The following is a 23050-nucleotide window of genomic DNA, read 5'->3' as shown; positions in this document are numbered from 1 at the left end:
TCGTGAAGCGTGAGCAAACAATTATTGTTATTCTGATGTGAAACTGGATAATTTAAGTACTGACATTTTAAATAAAGAACATGCATGCTATCGCGCATGTTTTAGATTTAGACCTAGAATCTGGGCATTCTGAACATATTTGTTTAATGGAACATAATGGAATACACGTAGACAATATGAACTTGGCAAATCCAACAATGTGACCACGCAGCGTGAGCTTAAAAATTATGTAGACCATAAAACGGACATTTTACAGAGCACTTAAATTTGTAAATGAAGAAAATAATGAAAGCTCGGTGTCCGAGCTAAAATTTGATTTGTATCTTGACTTCAAAACTAGCTCCATATCAGCCTATTGAGCAAGATATGAATCTCATCGAACAGGCAATTCTGGCGCGAAGTGCTAGCAAAATAAATATTTAGTAACATGAAAGATTTTTTTTTGCAAGTCTTCCCCTCACATTATTTCATTCACTCGTCTTCCTCCTCTTATTTTCCTCTTCTTCTTTTTTCTTCAGTCTTTCTTCTTCTTTTCCTTTTTCTTTTCTTCTTTTCTTCTTTCTCCTTTTTTTTTTTTTGCTCTGCCAATTTTTTTTTCTGGGGGGAACACCAAATCTCAGGGGGGGGGCACGTGCCCCCAGGCACCCCCCCCCCGTAGCTACGCCACTGATACGGACCCACTTTTTCTAGAAAGTAAACTGTTGAAAGTCAAAGACCTGTATTTACTACAGTTAGGGCACTTCATGTATAGTTATAATAATAATGCACTTCCCCATATTTTTGATGCCATGTTCCCTTAATATCAATTTTATCATAACTACCCCACGAGACACTCTGACGAACTTCACATTCCACTTTACAGAACTTTACTGGCCAGAAATACATTCCTATTCAACGGTCCTAAATTCTGGAACTCACTCGCTAATAATGTTAAAGACAATGTCTCCTTAAATTCATTCAAACGCAAACTCAAACTTATTCTGCTTAATTCCCTATAATTCTTCGCAACGGAACTAACACTTCATTATCTTGATTATAATCCTTACATTTTTCACTTTTATTGTTTTATCTTTTTTCATCTGATATTGTCCAGTTATATCATCTTTTGTTATTTCACCAGATCAAGCTGGTTCATGGTCAGCCCTTTCCCATTCTTAGTTTTACTACTTTTTAAAAAATAGTTGTTTTGTACTGTCCTGTCTCTTGTTTTGTCTTGTCTTCTATGTCTTGTCATCCCCTCTCTCTGTTTTTTTTTTCTTCTGTCTTGCGCAACATATCCTTTACAACGAAGACCTCTTTGTGTGAAAAGCTTTGCATTTGTTCAGTAATTATGTTTCCATCAATATGATTTCTTTTTTCTCTTTTTCTTTCCTGTAATACATGCATGTACGCATATAATAAGTCGACTATAATTTCTTCATTTCCAAGGGGATCCACACTTTACAAGCTTTGCTTTTTAGTAGATCCCCTCATTTCCATTTATGCTCGATATTATACTGTTTTTTTGTTGTCTGTTTTACGAAGTAAGAATGCCCTTCTGTAAAATTGTATTTGATTTGTATTGCTTTATATTACTTTGTATTATGTTTTGAATGGAAATGAAATAAAAGAATTGAAATTAATTGAAATAGATGGTGAACAGTAAAGGGGGACGGGGTCCAAGATCCCCAAAGTTAGGGGGTGCATCGACGTAAAAAACATGTGCTATGTACGTGTATTCCAACTATTTTACTTCGGTGGCGGCTGGTAATAAATTCGCCGCTAATCGAAATCACCATTTTATGTCTTGAAAATCCACCTAATTGATCTTTATAAATCACTCCATCGATCTAGGGGTAAACATTGGTGCACAGAAAAGAGGGACGGGGTCTAAGATGGCCCGAAAGGTAGGGGGTGCATCGAAGAAAATATAGCTATTATGTTACGTGTATTCCAACAATTCCACTTTGGTTTGGTAATAAATTCGCCGCTAATCGAAATCACCATGTTATGTCTTGAAAATCCACCAAATTGATCTTTATAAATTACTTCATCGATCTAGGGGTGAACATTGGTGCACAGAAAAGGGGGACGGGGTCTACGATGGCCCGAAACGTAGAAGGTGCATCGACGAAAATATAGCTATTATGTTACGTGAATTCCAACTATTCCACTTCGGTGGCGGCTTGTAATAAATTCGCTGCTAATCGAAATCAGCATTTTATGTCTTGAAAATCAACCAAATTGATCTTTATTAATCACTCCATCGATCTAGGGGTGAACATTGGTGCACAGAAAAGGGGGACGGGGTCTCCGATGCCCCGAGAGGTGGGGGGGTGCGTCGACCAAAAACCTAGCGCGTGCTATGTGTATTCCAACAATTCCACTTTGGTTTGGAAATAAATTCGCCGCTAATCGAATCACCATTTTATGTCTTGAAAATCAACCAAATTGATATTTATTAATCACTCCATCGATCTAGGGGTGAACATTGGTGCACAGAAAAGGGGGACGGGGTCTCCGATGCCCCGAAAAGTGGGAGGGGGGGGTGCGTCGACCAAAAACCTAGCGCGAACTATGTGTATTCCACTTTGGTTTGGTAATAAATTCGCCGCTAATCGAAATCACCTTTTTATGTCTTGAAAATCAGCGAAATTGATCTTCATTAATCACTCCATCGATTTAGGGGTGAACATTGGTGCACAGAAAAGGGGGACGGGGTCTACGATGCCCCGAAAGGTAGGGGGTGCATGGACGAAAATGCTATGTATTATATACGTGTATTCCAACAATTCCACTTTGGTTTGGTAATAAATTCGCCGCTAATCGAAATCACCTTTTTATGTCTTGAAAATGAACCAAATTGATCTTCATTAATCACTCCATCGATCTAGGGGTGAACATTGGTGCACAGAAAAGGGGGACGGGGTCTACGATGCCCCGAAAGGTGGGGGTGCATTGACGAAAATACGGCGCCTGCTATTATGGCGTGCTATATTATGTACGTGTATTCCAACTATTCCACTTTGGTGGCCGGGGGCTGGTAATAAATTCGCCGCTAATCGAAATCCCCTTTTAATGTCTTGAAAATCAGCGAAATTGATCTTTAATAGTCATTCCATCGATTTAGGGGTGAACATTGGTGCACAGAAAAGGGGGACGGGGTCTAAGATGCCCCGAAAGGTAGGGGGTGCATGGACGAAAATGCTATGTATTATATACGTGTATTCCAACAATTCCACTTTGGTTTGGTAATAAATTTGCCGCTAATCGAAATCACCTTTTTATGTCTTGAAAATGAACCAAATTGATCTTCATTAATCACGCCATCAATCTAGGGGTGAACATTGGTGCACAGAAAAGGAGGACGGGGTCTACGGTGCCCCGAAAGGTCGGGGTGCATTGCCGAAAATATCGCGCAAGCTGTTATGGCGTGCTATATTATGTACGTGTATTCCAACTATTCCACTTTGGTGGCCGGGGGCTGGTAATAAATTCGCTGCTAATCGAAATCACCTTTTTATGTCTTGAAAATGAACCAAATTGATCTTCATTAATCACTCCATCGATCTAGGGGTGAACATTGGTGCACAGAAAAGGAGGACGGGGTCTACGGTGCCCCGAAAGATCGGGGTGCATTGCCGAAAATATCGCGCGAGCTGTTATGGCGTGCTATATATTATGTACGTGTATTCCAACTATTCCACTTTGGTGGCCGGGGGCTGGTAATAAATTCGCCGCTAATCGAAATCACCATTTTATGTCTTGAAAATCAGCGAAATTGATCTTTATTAGTCATTCCATCGATTTAGGGGTGAACATTGGTGCAGAGAAAAGGGGGACGGGGTCTAAGATGCCCCGAAAGGTAGGGGGGGGGCATGGACGAAAATGCTATGTATTATATACGTGTATTCCAACAATTCCACTTTGGTTTGGTAATAAATTCGCCGCTAATCGAAATCACCTTTTTATGTCTTGAAAATGAACCAAATTGATCTTCATTAATAATTCCATCGATCTAGGGGTAAACATTGGTGCACAGAAAAGGAGGACGGGGTCTACGCGGTGCACCGAAAGGTCCGATGGTGCATTGCCGAAAATATCGCGCGAGCTGTTATGGCGTGCTATATATTATGTACGTGTATTCCAACTATTCCACTTTGGTGGCCGGGGGCTGGTAATAAATTCGCCGCTAATCGAAATCACCTTTTTATGTCTTGAAAATCAGCGAAATTGATCTGTATTAGTCATTCCATCGATTTAGGGGTGAACATTGGTGCAGAGAAAAGGGGGACGGGGTCTACGATGCCCCGAAAGGTAGGGGGGCATGGACGAAAATGCTATGTATTATATACGTGTATTCCAACAATTCCACTTTGGTTTGGTAATAAATTCGCCGCTAATCGAAATCACCTTTTTATGTCTTGAAAATGAACCAAATTGATCTTCATTAATTACTCCATCGATCTAGGGGTGAACATTGGTGCACAGAAAAGGAGGACGGGGTCTACGGTGCCCCGAAAGGTCGGGGTGCATTGCCGAAAATATCGCGCGAGCTGTTATGGCGTGCTATATATTATGTGTATTCCAACTATTCCACTTTGGTGGCCGGGGCTGGTAATAAATTCGCCGCTAATCGAAATCACCTTTTTATGTCTTGAAAATCAGCGAAATTGATCTTTATTAGTCATTCCATCGATTTAGGGGTGAACATTGGTGCAGAGAAAAGGGGGAAGGGGTCTACGATGCCCCGAAAGGTAGGGGGGCATGGACGAAAATGCTATGTATTATATACGTGTATTCCAACAATTCCACTTTGGTTTGGTAATAAATTCGCCGCTAATCGAAATCACCTTTTTATGTCTTGAAAATGAATCAAATTGATCTTCATTAATCACTCCATCGATCTAGGGGTGAACATTGGTGCACAGAAAAGGGGGACGGGGTCTATGATGCCCCGAAAGGTGGGGGTGCATTGACGAAAATACGGCGCCTGCTATTATGGCGTGCTATATTATGTACGTGTATTCCAACTATTCCACTTTGGTGGCCGGGGGCTGGTAATAAATTCGCCGCTAATCGAAATCACCTTTTTATGTCTTGAAAATCAGCGAAATTGATCTGTATTAGTCATTCCATCGATTTAGGGGTGAACATTGGTGCAGAGAAAAGGGGGACGGGGTCTACGATGCCCCGAAAGGTAGGGGGGCATGGACGAAAATGCTATGTGTTATATACGTGTATTCCAACAATTCCACTTTGGTTTGGTAATAAATTCGCCGCTAATCGAAATCACCTTTTTATGTCTTGAAAATGAACCAAATTGATCTTCATTAATCACGCCATCAATCTAGGGGTGAACATTGGTGCACAGAAAAGGAGGACGGGGTCTACGGTGCCCCGAAAGGTCGGGGTGCATTGCCGAAAATATCGCGCAAGCTGTTATGGCGTGCTATATTATGTACGTGTATTCCAACTATTCCACTTTGGTGGCCGGGGGCTGGTAATAAATTCGCTGCTAATCGAAATCACCTTTTTATGTCTTGAAAATGAACCAAATTGATCTTCATTAATCACTCCATCGATCTAGGGGTGAACATTGGTGCACAGAAAAGGAGGACGGGGTCTACGGTGCCCCGAAAGATCGGGGTGCATTGCCGAAAATATCGCGCGAGCTGTTATGGCGTGCTATATATTATGTACGTGTATTCCAACTATTCCACTTTGGTGGCCGGGGGCTGGTAATAAATTCGCCGCTAATCGAAATCACCATTTTATGTCTTGAAAATCAGCGAAATTGATCTTTATTAGTCATTCCATCGATTTAGGGGTGAACATTGGTGCAGAGAAAAGGGGGACGGGGTCTAAGATGCCCCGAAAGGTAGGGGGGGGGGCATGGACGAAAATGCTATGTATTATATACGTGTATTCCAACAATTCCACTTTGGTTTGGTAATAAATTCGCCGCTAATCGAAATCACCTTTTTATGTCTTGAAAATGAACCAAATTGATCTTCATTAATAATTCCATCGATCTAGGGGTAAACATTGGTGCACAGAAAAGGAGGACGGGGTCTACGCGGTGCACCGAAAGGTCCGATGGTGCATTGCCGAAAATATCGCGCGAGCTGTTATGGCGTGCTATATATTATGTACGTGTATTCCAACTATTCCACTTTGGTGGCCGGGGGCTGGTAATAAATTCGCCGCTAATCGAAATCACCTTTTTATGTCTTGAAAATCAGCGAAATTGATCTGTATTAGTCATTCCATCGATTTAGGGGTGAACATTGGTGCAGAGAAAAGGGGGACGGGGTCTACGATGCCCCGAAAGGTAGGGGGGCATGGACGAAAATGCTATGTATTATATACGTGTATTCCAACAATTCCACTTTGGTTTGGTAATAAATTCGCCGCTAATCGAAATCACCTTTTTATGTCTTGAAAATGAACCAAATTGATCTTCATTAATCACTCCATCGATCTAGGGGTGAACATTGGTGCACAGAAAAGGAGGACGGGGTCTACGGTGCCCCGAAAGGTCGGGGTGCATTGCCGAAAATATCGCGCGAGCTGTTATGGCGTGCTATATATTATGTGTATTCCAACTATTCCACTTTGGTGGCCGGGGGCTGGTAATAAATTCGCCGCTAATCGAAATCACCTTTTTATGTCTTGAAAATCAGCGAAATTGATCTTTATTAGTCATTCCATCGATTTAGGGGTGAACATTGGTGCAGAGAAAAGGGGGAAGGGGTCTACGATGCCCCGAAAGGTAGGGGGGCATGGACGAAAATGCTATGTATTATATACGTGTATTCCAACAATTCCACTTTGGTTTGGTAATAAATTCGCCGCTAATCGAAATCACCTTTTTATGTCTTGAAAATGAATCAAATTGATCTTCATTAATCACTCCATCGATCTAGGGGTGAACATTGGTGCACAGAAAAGGGGGACGGGGTCTATGATGCCCCGAAAGGTGGGGGTGCATTGACGAAAATACGGCGCCTGCTATTATGGCGTGCTATATTATGTACGTGTATTCCAACTATTCCACTTTGGTGGCCGGGGGCTGGTAATAAATTCGCCGCTAATCGAAATCACCTTTTTATGTCTTGAAAATCAGCGAAATTGATCTGTATTAGTCATTCCATCGATTTAGGGGTGAACATTGGTGCAGAGAAAAGGGGGAAGGGGTCTACGATGCCCCGAAAGGTAGGGGGGGCATGGACGAAAATGCTATGTATTATATACGTGTATTCCAACAATTCCACTTTGGTTTGGTAATAAATTCGCCGCTAATCGAAATCACCTTTTTATGTCTTGAAAATGAATCAAATTGATCTTCATTAATCACTCCATCGATCTAGGGGTGAACATTGGTGCACAGAAAAGGGGGACGGGGTCTATGATGCCCCGAAAGGTGGGGGTGCATTGACGAAAATACGGCGCCTGCTATTATGGCGTGCTATATTATGTACGTGTATTCCAACTATTCCACTTTGGTGGCCGGGGGCTGGTAATAAATTCGCCGCTAATCGAAATCCCCTTTTTATGTCTTGAAAATCAGCGAAATTGATCTTTATTAGTCATTCCATCGATTTAGGGGTGAACATTGGTGCACAGAAAAGGGGGACGGGGTCTACGATGCCCCGAAAGGTGGGGGTGCATTGACGAAAATACGGCGCCTGCTATTATGGCGTGCTATATTATGTACGTGTATTCCAACAATTCCACTTTGGTCTGGTAATAAATTCGCCGCTAATCGAAATCACCTTTTTATGTCTTGAAAATGAACCAAATTGATCTTTATTAGTCATTCCATCGATTTAGGGGTGAACATTGGTGCAGAGAAAAGGGGGACGGGGTCTACGATGCCCCGAAAGGTACGGGGTGCATGGACGAAAATGCTATGTATTATATACGTGTATTCCAACAATTCCACTTTGGTTTGGTAATAAATTCGCCGCTAATCGAAATCACCTTTTTATGTCTTGAAAATGAACCAAATTGATCTTCATTAATCACTCCATCGATCTAGGGGTGAACATTGGTGCACTGAAAAGGGGGACGGGGTCTACGGTGCCCCGAAAGTTCGGGGTGCATTGCCGAAAATATCGCGCGAGCTGTTATGGCGTGCTATATATTATTATGTACGTGTATTCCAACGTACAATTCCACTTTGGTCTGGTAATAATTCGCCGCTAATCGAAATCACCTTTTTACGTCTTGAAAATCAACCAAATTGAGCTTTATTAGTCATTCCATCGATTTAGGGGTGAACATTGGTGCAGAGAAAAGGGGGACGGGGTCTACGATCACTGGCGTAAATCCGTGATGATGGGTGGGGGGATGACTGAAATATTTTGGCATTTTTTTGCAATCATGTTTTTAGATATGCAAGGAATAGTCATTGATATGTCCACAGTGGCGTACCGTGGGTCACGGCATGGGGGGGGGGGGGGCACCAGCAAATGTTTTGAATGACTGAGTGAGTGACCTAATAGAGACATTTTAAGGACAATGTCATTAAACGGATATGTATCTCACTGATCAAATAATGCGAGCGCGAAGCGCGAGCTGAATTTTTTTAAATTCACACCTAAAAAGGGACATTATAATCAAATTTGTGTAATCATGATAGGTACCTGTCTCGCTTAACAATGCGAGCGCGAAGCGCGAGCTGAAAACTTAGATAATTCAGACCTGAAGTGGGGCATTCTAAGGTTTCTTTTTAGGAATTAACTAGGACCATACGTATTTCAGTAACCAAATGATGCGAGCGCGAAGCGCGAGCTGAACATTTTTGATATTCAGATCAGAAGAAGGGACATTTTAAGGACTGATTTTAGGAATTCATGAAGAGCAGACATACCTCACCAATCCACCAATGCGAACGTAATCACGGACAGGAAATGTTTCGTATATACGAAGACCTTAACATGGGGCAATCACTTTTGAGTCATAAAAAAGAAGCACATGTCACTACATAAAACAATGATAACTCAAGTGCTAGGAAATATATTTGGTTTATATTGACTTGAAAACGGGATGTTTTAGTACAACATGATTTTATATCTCGTTAAACAGACAATGCGAGCACCAGGAACAATGAAGACGTAGGCCCTGGGCAAATTATGTTTCATAAAGTTATGATAAAAATGTTTCTTATGTAATGTAACTTCACATAATTATAATATAACATTATAATGTATAATATTTTCTTCTTTCCCACTACGTTTCTCTTCCTTTCTCCCTCTTTTCTCCTTTCCCCCTTTCCCCGTTTTTTTTTTGGTCAGCCGATGGGGGGGGGGGGGTGTGCCCCCCATGTCCCCCGTAGTTACGCCACTGTATGTCCATATGGCAAATACCCCTCCAATATTATCATCTTGTTTACCCCATGATGGTTTAATGGTTTTATTAGAGATTACATTAAAAAAAATTGTCATTCCATCTTAATCCCTTCCCAAAGACCCCAACATTGATGAATTTGAAGAAACGGGGGGTTCTCTTCCAATGTTATAATAAGGACATAAGTATTTCGTTTGGAAATGGTGAACTGGCTCTTTATTTGCATTTTATGATTCAATAATATTATTTTATTTGTTAAGCAGTATTTTGGGAAGAATTTTCACCAATAAAACAATTATCTCTTGTGATTTTTTTTTCATTTCTTTCGTAAAAAGTGGGGGGGGGATGTTTGTACAGGCCATCCCCTCCTCCTCGAAAAGTGGGGGGATATATCCCCCCATCCCCCCCGGGATTTACGCCAGTGTCTACGATGCCCCGAAAGGTAGGGGGTGCATGGACGAAAATATAGCGCGTGCTATGTGTTATATACGTGTATTACAACAATTCCACTTTGGTCTGGTAATAAATTCGCCGCTAATCGAAATCACCATTTTATGTCTTGAAAATCAACCAAATTTATCTTTATTAGTCATTCCATCGATTTAGGGGTGAACATTGTAGCACAGACAAGGGGGACGGGGTCTACGATGCCCCGAAAGGTAGGGGGTACATGGACGAAAATATAGAGCGTGCTATGTGTTATATACGTGTATTCCAACAATTCCACTTTGGTCTGGTAATAAATTCACCGCTAATCGAAATCACCATTTTATGTCTTGAAAATCAACCAAATAGATCTTTATTAATCACTTCCTCGATTTAGGGGTGAACTTTAAATGGCTCACAAAAAAAGGGACGGCGTCTAAGATGCCCCGAAACCGACGCAGGTAGTGCATCAAAGTTGTAAATTTTACTGAGAATTTAATGTGGTCATCTACCCCCCCCCCCCTCCTGTTCCAAGGCCCATGTGAGAGACACTGATCCTTCATATAAAATTAATTAACAGATGCATTTTATTTAGGGAACAAGCAAAACTATATTGATACACATAGGAAACTCAGAAGACATAAAATGGTTGTATACTCCGTGCTGGAAATAAGATAGTTATCAATAAGAGTTGAATTTACAAAAGAGAATCCGGAAGCAATCATCAAACTCTGATACTGAATTTTGAAGTAAGCAGTATATTGTGAAAATAAAATGCACGCAGTCATAACTATCCATTTGAAGTGATCATGATGTCTTGTTCCAACTTTCGTTTTGCTTAAAAAATGTTACGTGAAATCATTTTTTAATCATGTGATGTCTCTTATATTAAAATAATGTCCATAAATTAATGAAAAAATGCATTAAATATTTTTGATACAATATTTTTAATTCTATAGGAGGAGGTAATTTGAATAATCACGAATTCATATGATTAAAAAAGTGGGAATATACAGGAGAGATTACTTTTCTCCATTGAATGTTAAAGAAGAAATTTAAGGAATATAGAACTGGCCGAAATGCGGATCTTTAAAATATCATAACTCTACTATCCTTGTCCGATATTGTTAACATTTTACCAACTTTGTTTGATTCTTCTTGATCCGTGTTATTTTCAGCTGCACTCATGCCATATAGAAACATACTCCATTCAATTCTTTATGATTATATTCAAATGTTATACAAATCAGTCATATACTAACATTTGAAGCAATCATAATGTGGAATGGTGCATTATGGAAGTTCCATATTTTCAATCATCTGTAAGTTCGGGTAACTATGCCTTTTTACTATACCATTTCCGTGCGCATTAATACAATCTTCGAAACGTTTGAGAATTTAAGCTGTATTTAGGGTCTGCGACTATTAGACTACGCACACGGTGTAGGGCGGTTTGTATCGCGATAGCTCTGTGCGCTGGGTTTGTGCGCTGGCTTGCTTCGATATATTCTGTGCGCTGGGTTTGTGCGCTGGCTTCAGCCTGGTGCCCAGCTGTCAAATTAATTCTTCTGCTGCGATTTTTTTCAACAAGAGCTGGCGCTATACACAAATATCGGAGAACTTCAGCAAAGGGATATTCATCGATCTTTTATCTTGCAAATAATGTACTCGAGTAAAATCATGTATTATTGACACCAACGTGTGCACGTGTACCGGTATTATAAAATTATTGAAGCTCTTTAAAATTAGAAGTCTGAGGCTTAATATATTGAGGAGCGATTGACGCTTGAGCAAATGTCATGGAACCTACATCGCTTATTATGAACGAAACACCGAAGATTGAATGATTTTATCTACACTATTTCCCTTTCGTTTCGAAACACACCAAGATCATATGAACAAACGTGATGATAATTATTGGAGACAAAATAATTTGAGACAGAGTTTAGCTGATCAGTCGAACGCAAACATAAAAAAAATCACCGAACTCAGACATGTCAGATTAAAAAAAAGTATTAAAAATGGAACTTACTGTAAACGAATGTGTTAAATATAAGAAGATTTTCATTAGCTTAGAGATGGCTCCAATGCAAAACCAAAGGTAGTCCATCACGGTACAGAGTCCTATGGGACCGGGAATCTGTATTTATTGATAGGGCATATTGAACACAGTCATTTCTAATTGTACAATTTCAATTTAAAATTAAAATTCAATTCGGTTTTATCAAAATATAATTATACTCATTGAAGTCATTCACAATCAACTGCATTACTGTAACGGATAAAACTCAATAAGATGCAGTACCCATTATTAAACCAATAACACAAAGGAAAAATATGTTTCAAAATGCATAAACATTATAACAACAAAGTGAAATTAAAAGTGCAGGTTAAAAAAGTTCAAACCAAAGAAACTACTCCAAACCGACCAATCACATGCCATTGAAAATAATGACGTAACTTTTAATCTGTGTGGGGTCGATCCATGGTAAATGATTTTAAGTGTATACACTGTTGGAAAATGTATCCTTAAAATAAAAGAAGTTCCTGCTGCAGAGTCTCGAGAACACCTGTAATCTTACCAGATTGCGTAAAATTACAGGAAATCGGTATTTGGTGTATGTAATCTTACAAATCTCCTTAAATAAAACACCTTTTTTCCCTTTTTTAACAGACCTGGTTCTGTTAAATTGCAGAAAAATTCATGTTTTATGAATTTACAGAATGATTCTATTATTGCTTTCTGCAAATTCTTATTTCCCCTGTAAAATCAGGGTTTTTTAACAGTGTACTTGATGATTTATTTTCTCCTTCTTCCTTCCTCTTTTTTTTTTTTTTGGGGGGGGGTGGGCTCGTTGATCAACAGGGAAGGTGTATGGGCCAAGTGCGCCTTAAAGTAAAATGTAAGATTTTTTTTTATTCCATTAAGTAAATGGACAAGGTAAGTTTGATAATAAAGGATAATAAAAGGGGCCTATAAAGAGAATGGCTACTTGTGCACCCTTAGTCGACCCCAGTGACATTGAACTTAATGCTGGTATATGAAACGTAATAGGGAATACCTACCAAAATCTTACCTAGTTAATCTTTGCAGAAGGTTGAGCGTTTACATGCAGTTCAAGGCCTATACAAAGTCTATAGGACGGATATGCATTATTTTATTTCATCAAGGAAAATTAATCTGTAAGAAAGTATCACATTATCAAGAGAGTACAGGATGACTCACAACAAGTTTTAGTTGAAGATATTTTATTAAACAGGGTAGGTCTGTATATACAGCATCAAAAAAATAATTTTGCAATTAATTAATTGATAAATGTAGGCCCTACTTATTTTTGGATGACAGAAAATGCGCAAAATTAATTACGTGAAAGGGTAGTGACGAGAAGAAATCCAACAGCCTATTATGAACACAAGTCATGATGTTTAAGCAATCACAAAATGAAAGGAGCTATTTTTGGACATGTGCACTCGCGAGTGAGCCAAAAAATAAAGACATGTATTTATTCATGTTATAAATATTTTGGCCTGTCAATCGTCAACTGAGTCATATCAAGAACATTCGATACAAATCATGATGTTAAAAAAGGAAATATGATTTTTTATCCGCACAAAATATATTTTTCGGAGGGGTACATTAATCTCAGTTAATAAAATAATGATATTCATTATACAATTCGGGCTGTATAAAGAGTAAATTAAGCAAAAAAAATCGATAAAAATTATGATGTTGAAAATGAAATAGGCCTAAATGGTGATTTAACGACAAAATATAAAGAAGTTTTATTCCCCCAGAGACATTGACATTCGTCCTTGACAAGAAAGTCACGTCTCAAATAGTACATTCACCGCGTTCTCATTATTTCAGATCCTTTGAAAGATAGTTTAAATTACATGGGAATCCTTGTTAAAATAATGCATCAGGGTATATATACTAATAGTAAACTTCAAAATTGCAAACCGAGATAAGAGAATATGTAAGATATTTATTCATAAAAAGAATATTTATTGGGGACTTGACAATCACTGTTATTTTTTTTTTAGAAAAAGGGCGATAAGTAATGTTTATGTTGTTTTACTTACTTACTTACTTACTTACTTATGGATACATAATACTGAACGAAGTCTTAAAGTCTCTGTATTCAGCTTCAAATTCCTTCTCCTCTTTAGGTTGGCCGGATCATGTCCTGGTGGGTCAGCGTCAAACTTGAACTTCACTGGTTTACATCTCCAATACTTGTCCAGTAAATTCTCAAAGCTGTGGACACTGGGTGTATTAACTAATGCATTACTGAGACTATTCTAAGGTTTTCATAATATGAGAAGGGGTAATTAAGCAGGGGTGGATCCAAAGTATTTTGCTTTTGAACAAGACGATAGGGCGTTATTTTTCCTCAAGAATTTGAATAGAAGGTTATATAGGGAATGACCCAAAAGTCTTCTTTGTCTTTTTTTCTCCTTTTAATTCTTTCAAACAAATTTCAAAACAAATTTTGAGACAGATTTTGATTCAAGATTCAGAAAATAATATTACATTTCAGCCTTTTCTATTTACTCTTCTTTCTCTACTCCTTTTTCCCCTTCGCTTTTTTTGGGGGGTGGGGGTAGGTCCATTGCCTCCCATCCTTGCAATCCCGCATAGCTGACCGTTCGTTCCTCACTGGTGTTGATCGTACCTGCTCTCTGCTATACCAGCACAAACAAGTTGGGTCATGGATGTTTGCCAATTAAAATTATAATCAATATATAATATTTCACCGTAGGCCTATATAGAGCCTGGCTTCCCACAATCCAAATTAATTTCATTTCACCAACCGTTGACATCAGAAGGAGAAAAAAGGGCTATTTGATTGTGATCACATCCAACTATTTTGTCTGAAAGGTAAGTATATCTTAACCACTCTCTCGTTTCTTTTCTATATATGTTTTTCATCTCTCATTATCTTCTCCTTCTTCTACTACTACCACCACCACTACTACTACTACTACTACTACTACTACTACTACTACTACTACTACTACTACTACTACTACTACTACTACTACTACTACTACTACTACTACTACTACTACTACTACTACTACTACTACTACTACTACTACTACTACTACTACTTCTACTACTACTACTACTACTACTACTACTACTACTACTACTACTACTACTACTAATACTACTACTACTACTTCTACTACTACTACTACTACTACTACTACTACTACTACTACTACTACTACTATACTACTATTACTACTTTTTTTTATTATAATAATTATTGTGGTATTACTTTTATTTCTATTATCATTTATTTATTCTTCCTACTTATCCTCTTCATTTTTAATCACATGTCTCTTAACTTGGAGTTCTACATTTTTACCAAATTGATTCAATGTCCTTTATAATTCCCGATTCAGTACGGTTTCTGAAAATAATCTGAATCAAAATATCGAACATCAATTTAAAACTCAATCATAACTCTTCTTTGACTTTTCTTCATCACTTTGTATTTTCGTCTTTCCTTGTTTAGTTTCCTATACTTTTCCCTTTCAGTGTATCACACTCATGCTGTTATCCGTTAAGTTTTGTTTTATTTATATACTTATATTTCATTTTTTTTTCCAATAGCCATACCGGTTGCATTATTAAAGGAGAATGAAACTCTTGGAGCAAGTTAGCTTTTGTGAAAGCAGAAAAATCAAAGAATAAGATCAACAAAAGTTTGAGTAAAATAGGACTAGCAATAAAAGAGTTATGAGCATTTGAATGTCAAGATCACTAATGCTATGGAGATCCTCCTATTGGCAATGCGACCAAGATCTGTGATGTCACACACGTACAACTCTCCCATTTGGACACTGGAAATATACCCCAAAACATCTCTTTTTGCTCATTCTAATCATATGACAAATAATTCATCAATGATATAATGTTGTGAAACCTCTGTACTTAATTGTCATCTCATAATTAAGAACACCTCACCTTGTGATAGACTCTATAAAAGTGAGAATATAAGTGAAATAAGTACTAAAGTAATGAGGGAGTTGTACGTGTGTGACATCACAGATCTTGGTCGCATTGCCGATGGGAGGATCTACATGGCACTAGTGATCTCAATATTCAAATGCTCATAACTTTCTTATCATTCATTCAATCTTCCTCAAACTTTCAACAATATGTTTCTTTGATTTTTCTCTTTGATATTGATTCAGCTGGTTTCAAGGGTTTCATTCTCCTTTAATTTTTTTTAAGTATGAAGATGATCAAAATGTTATAGACATAGTGGAAATTTGTTCGTAAAGTTTACAATTATCCCGTTCCAAAATTAAGCCCCCGTTTGTTTGTATGTTTTTCGTTCAGTGCCCGAGGCACATAACCACCGCTTTTGGGGCTATAAGTATATGCCCTATACCGTAAATATCATTTTTTTTAAAGAGGACCAAAAGCATTTCCTTATGGAATTCCAATGTTGTAGGCAGATCATCATCATGTTTTGCATCTAAAGTTTGCTAAAATCTTCAAAATTACATTTGCTCTCGAAAAAAGGGTATCATAGAACACTCGGATCTCAAGGGAACTATAGTATACGTAATAAGAATCTTATATTCTTTGCACATCAAGGTTTATCACGATGTTCCGTATCGTCTTCGGTGTCGTCCTGGTCAGCGGTATCGCTTTGACTCATGGTCTGTCTGAGGAACAGACCCTGCTATTTACGACTACGGGAAAACAGGAGCAAAACACCAACCTAATCGGAACGGTAAGCGTCAGCGAACGGGGACGGTATTGGATTATAAGATCCAATAACATACCAGACCACGACACCGGGACCTTTCCAACGAAAAGCAACCCAAATGGAATTCAAGTGCAGAGTTACAGGTCAATACAGCATTCATTATTTTACATTTTCATCAGGGCCCTGGGAAGGTTTTTAATGGGGGTGCAGCTGATGTAAATTTGACAAGCAAAAAAAAAATGGTTTCACTACAAAATAGAAGTCATTTACACACACAGGCAGCACCCCCGCTTCCAGTACCATGATGTGCCATGCATGGTGACCAGGGGCGGATCCAGGATTTTCCAAAAGGGGGGGGGGGGACACATTTTCCGAGGATGTGACAAGAAAAAAAAATTATTGATTGATCAATATTGGTTGATTTCATTCGGAAAGCCTTTGTAGGCACAGAATTGCATGGGGACGGATTCAGAAAATCATGAGAAATATTATTTTCACATTCTGGAAATAAACTGTAAAACTACATGTTTTGTTTTCAAACTCAAAAGCAAAGAAAAATTTAAACTAAACATACATTGTTGTGGGCGTACCGTTTTACCTACAAAACTAGTATGCCCCTTTAGACTAAAAAAATATTTTCAACTTATTTAGTTCATTTAAAACAAACTTTTCTGTAGCAGGGAAAATGAAAACTACTTATTGAAATACCTTTTTTTTTCAAAAAACTTTTTGAAATTGGTCTTTTTCTGCATGAAATTTGTTTGTATTTTGGTAATTTACAGACTAACTTGTCGGCCAAAGTCGTAAAATAACGATTAAACTCATTTGCAATATTAGTCTTGTCGTGACTTAATTCACCTTGCACATTAATAACCGTTTTTGGATCAGATTTCCCTTTACTTTTAAGATCTAATTTATCCACAATTTTAAAGAGTCATGTTTGTTTTCTTCGATTTGTTCTTGAAAATATTCGGCGTTTTTTGGCACTTTCTTTGAACTAAATTCCTTAAAACTTTATATTTTATTACAAGGTCTAAATTGTCAATATTCATTCTCATACTTTGTAAGCTACATTTCTCTCTTTAATTAAAGCAATAACTTCATTGTTCATCAATTTTTCAGTTGATTGCTTAATTCTTACCTCTTTCAGAGGTGCCCTCATCGTGCTCATATATATCTACTATTGATAAGAATATAGATCTAAAATTAGCCCAAGCCATAATTACATCGTTACATTCAGTTACTTTGGACCAGTCTGATCGGGAAATTGAAGTTATCAACATTATAACCTTTTAATCTCCTAATGGATACAGTTCTGTGGTGCCCAAACACGGACCTTACAAATTTTCTTGAGCAATAAATCAATGAATGATCACTATATACCTATATAATAGGTCAATAATACCAATTTGAATAATATGCCCTTCTGTATATACTACTTTGTAATCTATCAGGGAGGAAGTTGTCTGAGTTATACGTATGGGCAGCTTACAAGTTGGCATAAACCATTCAAATTCAGTGTATTCTCATATTTTTGGGACAATGCATGCATACTTTTTCGAAAGGCAAATATTTATGTCCCCAAAAGACTATAATCTCATCATCTTTTGTTAATTTTTTTTAAGAGTCAGAGAGTGATTCAATAAAATTATTATCTTTAGGGGGTCTGTAAAGAGCACCTGTATAGTGTAATGGGCTTTGTCCGAGGTAATAGAATATCGATCCCCAGTGACTCAATATTTTCTTGAAGTCAAATATTCTCTTATATTAAATGCTATATCGTTTCTTATGTGAAGACAAACACCACCACCTAACCCACATTTAAGATCTCGACGTATACAATAGCCATCTCTACATACAGACGAGTTTAATAACCGCCACGTTCCAGTGATCATAATAGCTATTTTATGTTTAGGAAAAAAGAAGCCGAAGTTCTGATATTTGTTCAAGATTGATCTCACGTTTAAATGAATGAAATACAACCGTTGTTGTCTCAAACGTTTCTTCAAAGGATAAACTGTTGTGTTATCGAAAGATTGGGTATTATTTACATGATCAGGGGGAGACAAAAGTGGTTCGGTATGACCAACATTAATATTGTTTGAATGGCTTGTAAGAATAGTGAATCACAAAAAGAGGATAAAGAGCATGTTAAACAAGTCCAACATTCAATAGGATTATAATATAATCTTGCATGTTTACTCCTGTTCGCTTATGCATTTACAAGCAGTTGGAATGGTGCCACTTGACAGGAGGCCATTTTGTTTTTTTCTTCACAGGCTTTTGACATTTTCTACATGGAAAATTATCATTTGGTCCAGGATTTGTTTCCACATCCCTGATAATAACAAAAGATAACAAAAGTGGTTTTCCATAATTCGGATTGAAAGGTTCTGAGTTCTGATAGTACTAAGTATGTGAACGGATATATTTTAAACGCTTTATCGCTGGTAGACTAACATATTGAGAACTTGTGTTGACATTATGAAAAAATAATTACAAAAAATAGAAAATAAAGTACCAAATACATTCATCTCAATGTAGTCCCACACCAACTAGCAATGATAAAAAAGAAACACATACAGAAACAATTAAACGTGGATAAAAAAAGAAACTTGATTAAAAATATACACTAAACTACAATACTACAAAATTAACTTATTCTCCAAGTCTAACATGAGGTTCCTTTGAGTGTAATTAGCGCCCAAACCCAAATTAGATCAAAAATATAAATCTTGTAATGGGAAATCAATTTCATTCAAAATAATATAATTAGCTTGGTCCCGAATGACAGGCGCTATAGGAATGATTTTTAATCTATGAATGTAAGAGTGTAAGCTAAAACTCTGCACTCACTATTTTCCCCATTTCGTGCAGATTTGAAGTACCGAAGAATCCCGAGGTCAATGATGTCTCAACCTGTCTTCCGATGGGCCCCATCGCGATCGCTACAAACGGCATAGTTATGTACAATCCCTGGGACGCCGACGGCGAGAACGCGGTGGAGGGCGAAGGCGCAGAGGTATTCGACATATGCGACGGCCACCCAGATATCAAAGGAAGGTGAGAAATAAAAAAGGGTGATAAATAATAATAATTAAAAATTGAAATAAATAGAATAATGAACGAGTGGATGAATAAATTAAACAAATGACTGAATGAATAAACGACTGTTTAATAAAAATATTTTGAGCGGAATCCTATTGTTATTACTGAGTTGATCTTTAGTGCACACTAGAATGTTAAACATCAGTTTCCCCGTTGTTAGAGTTCAAAAGAGAACGAATTGCCAATCAATCGTTAACAGAAAAGTATATAGAAGAAATTATAAGGATTTAAGAAATGTTTAATTAAACGACACAGGCCGGACACCCCCTTCCCCGACGTGATAAATAATAATGTTTTTACGACTTTTTAAAGGTGCGCCAATAAGCAAAAACACTGGCATACAGATTGGGGGGGGGGGGGGGGGGCTCTTGCCTCTCAAAAATTTTTAACGACTAAGAAAATAGAAAAGAAATTTTCTAAATATTACGTCAAAATATTTCACAAACTTGGATTTTTGTAATAATATTGTCCAAAAATTTTCTCGCAACTTTTTATCAATTTTACGCAATACGCCATATCGAGCCCCCTCAAAATGTTTGGCTCATTACGCCACTGAGTAAAAAAAGGGCGCCGCACGCCTCCCCCTTCCCAAACCCCCATGGCCCGTATTCTGAAGTCAGGTTTAACTTAGACCACGGTCTAACTCAGTGTACTAAAATTATGGGAAGCCAAGAAATCAAAAATTAAGTTTATATTCTATATTTCTTATGTGTAGTATTTTGTTTCCTTTTGCTTTCATAATGAAGAAAATACTTCAGTTATTATTCCCAGACAATTATTAACAATTTGGGTGTGATATGAGTTAATAAATTGAATGTTTATACTGTTAGGGATTTATGCTCCAATTGGCTCTCCATACTTAAACCACAACTTTAAACCAGGGTTTAATTTAAACCCGACTTCAGAATACGGGCCATGGGGGTATATTTAGTGGCCGCAAATTACAAAAACAGCCTAATATAATTATTAAAACAAATTGCGAGAGAGCCAGACATATTTGATAAGCAATAAAGAGACAAATTTGTAGGCAAAACGTAAAAAAAAAAAAAAAAATCCGCTAGCCGTTCGAGGAAACTTGCTTAAAAAATATTGTTACCATCTCCAAAAATTGAATTTTGTAGTTGTTATTCTGTTCTTTGGTGATTTGTTTGTCTCTTTCATTTTCGGGGAGGGGGTACGTTATATAATACTTAACTTATATTTCATTTTAATATCATACGCCAGGTACCACTATCACAGACAACCGTCAAGCTGCCTTTTCACCATCACCGAAGATCCCTCTCCGCTTGTCGGCGTCGCTTTCGACGGCTTTGCCATCTATGGACCTGTGGATGAGAACGGTCAGCTTCTGACATCGGACGACCTCGACGAATGTCACGGTCGTTACAACAGCAACAGCGGCGTCTATCAGTACCACACGACTGCCGACTTCCCTTACATCCTCGGTTGCTATCGTGGCACACCTACGATCGGCATAAATGGGAACAATTGCCGCAAGGCGTCTGATGCTGATGCGGAAGGCAACGTCCTATAACCCAGTCTAAGCAATGTCTGCTTTCGACAAAGCACAGGGGAGTGGTTCATGTAACAATCAAATTGTCAGATTGATTTTAACCGATTGATTTGCTTTGAGCCGATGGGATGATATGATTTCAGTAGCTTATAACAATAATCAGTTAAAATCGCTGACTTTAATTTGTTGTTTCATGAAAGAATCTCCAGATGTCGACAACTTCGATGGCAAAAATATCAGGTTATTGGGGAGGGGAATTAGCTGGGTAAGCAATGAGCAAAAAAAAAAAAAAAGATTAAAATAATCAGTCTTCAACTTCTATTATTCCCGTTTTCCCTTATGTAACTCTAATAAATTTGCTTCCTATATAACTCAAAACGAGAGTACACTAGGAAGGGAATGAATTTTTCTATAATTTATGATGAGATAATATCCCTTGACTTAAAAGTACCTCCAGAAGATGATATCTTGTAAGGCAAAAAATGGGAAGAGAATAGTCAAGTGAGATTTCATGTGGGGTACGGGTGTATGGGCATGAATGGTGTGGGTAAAAATCGAGAGTGTTTAAATGGAATCATTATGACATCACCAATATGGCCAACTTGAAGTCTTCATTGGTCAAGCTGCAGTATGATCACAACCGTTAAAAGTCACAACTTTCTTAATTCCGATGTTGTTCAAACTTTGTCCCATTTACTTGTCTGATTTTTATTCTTTTCTTTTTTCTCCCCTAAAACAACTTTCTGTAGAGTTTTATTTCACTTTATTTGGGCTGCAGTTAGATGGAGTAGGTATATAAATACTTCTTTATCGTGTTTATTATCACGATTATAATCTATATTACCTGAAATCATTTGTGTCTCTTCCATAATTTGTTACTATTTGAAGTGGGTTCGAAATTCTTTTTTTTTCTTTATAAATTTTGGTCGTGACAACTAACAAATACTTTGATTTTAATGATAAGAATATGCTTATTCCTATATATAAGCGTTAAAGCGTTTAAATGTTTTAGCAAATAACCTTCAATATTCTCTATAGTAATCGACACAATCCGGACATTAGAGTATTTATATCAGCCCTAAAAAGACCCATTTGAATTCTTTGTTTACTGTTTTGAGCCATGCGCATGTAGTTTTTCTTGTTCGGTTAAGGCAAATATAGCTATATTTGACCTAATTCTTGAATTATTATTGTTACTTACGTTTCTCTTCCTATGACATTTATTCCAATAAAGACGATATAATATCTGATCAATTAAACTGTAACATCAAATGTATTTGGACGTCATTTCCTGTATAAATATACATGTATGTATATTTCTTATGTTACGTTTTTTCTCTCACCCCCCCCCCCCCTCTCTCTCTCTTCGGGGTCGGGTCAACTCGGACCTCGGGACATCTCGGACCCCGGGCCGAGTTGTCCCACCCGTTTCGTGACTTTTTTCACAAATTTGTGAAACCCCGACGGACCAAAAATCTCACGAAATCACCACCAATGTCTGAGGGGTTACCTTTCCTTGGACAAGTTCGTTTAAAAAAAAATTGTTATTCGTAAATAATTTTAACGTTGGATCAATAACGAGGATTGAAAAAGCCATAACCCTATGAAATTTAATTGAAATTTTCATTATGAAATGATCAAAAGATTACTCATTGATAAATCAATATAAATTAATTTCCTTCGTTTACCGTTTAAACACATCTACTGGTTTTTATCAATAAATATTGTTATAGTAAGAATCCCAGTCTGAACTAAGGAAATTGAAACTGTAATTGGCTACATACATTGTACACAGGAGTGGCGCCAGGGGGGGGGGGGGGGGGGGGTGATCGACGCTATGATTTTCAAGAAGTGAAAAATAGAAGAAAAACAGGGGTGAAAGAAGAGATGGTTAGAGAAGAATAGAGAAGAAAGAAACAGTGCAACAAGGAAAAGT

At 37.7% G+C, this 23050-nt stretch overlaps 1 protein-coding gene across 1 annotated transcript; it reads left to right on the top strand.

Annotated features, from left to right (window-relative positions):
• Window positions 1-14411: 14411 nt before the first annotated feature.
• LOC129269992 (uncharacterized) lies at window positions 14412-22379 on the top strand. Its single transcript, XM_054907429.2, has 4 exons — window positions 14412-14641; window positions 16379-16636; window positions 19371-19556; window positions 20826-22379. Exons 2-4 carry the CDS (start codon window positions 16389-16391, stop codon window positions 21133-21135), a joined length of 744 nt encoding a protein of 247 aa, XP_054763404.2. The 5' UTR covers window positions 14412-14641; window positions 16379-16388; the 3' UTR covers window positions 21136-22379.
• Window positions 22380-23050: the final 671 nt, after the last annotated feature.

This window comes from Lytechinus pictus, chromosome 2 (assembly GCF_037042905.1).
Source record: "Lytechinus pictus isolate F3 Inbred chromosome 2, Lp3.0, whole genome shotgun sequence".
NCBI classification, from domain to species: domain Eukaryota; kingdom Metazoa; phylum Echinodermata; class Echinoidea; order Temnopleuroida; family Toxopneustidae; genus Lytechinus; species Lytechinus pictus.
The sequence above is the reverse complement of the archived record's forward strand: the minus strand, read 5'-3'. Positions and strand labels throughout refer to the sequence as shown.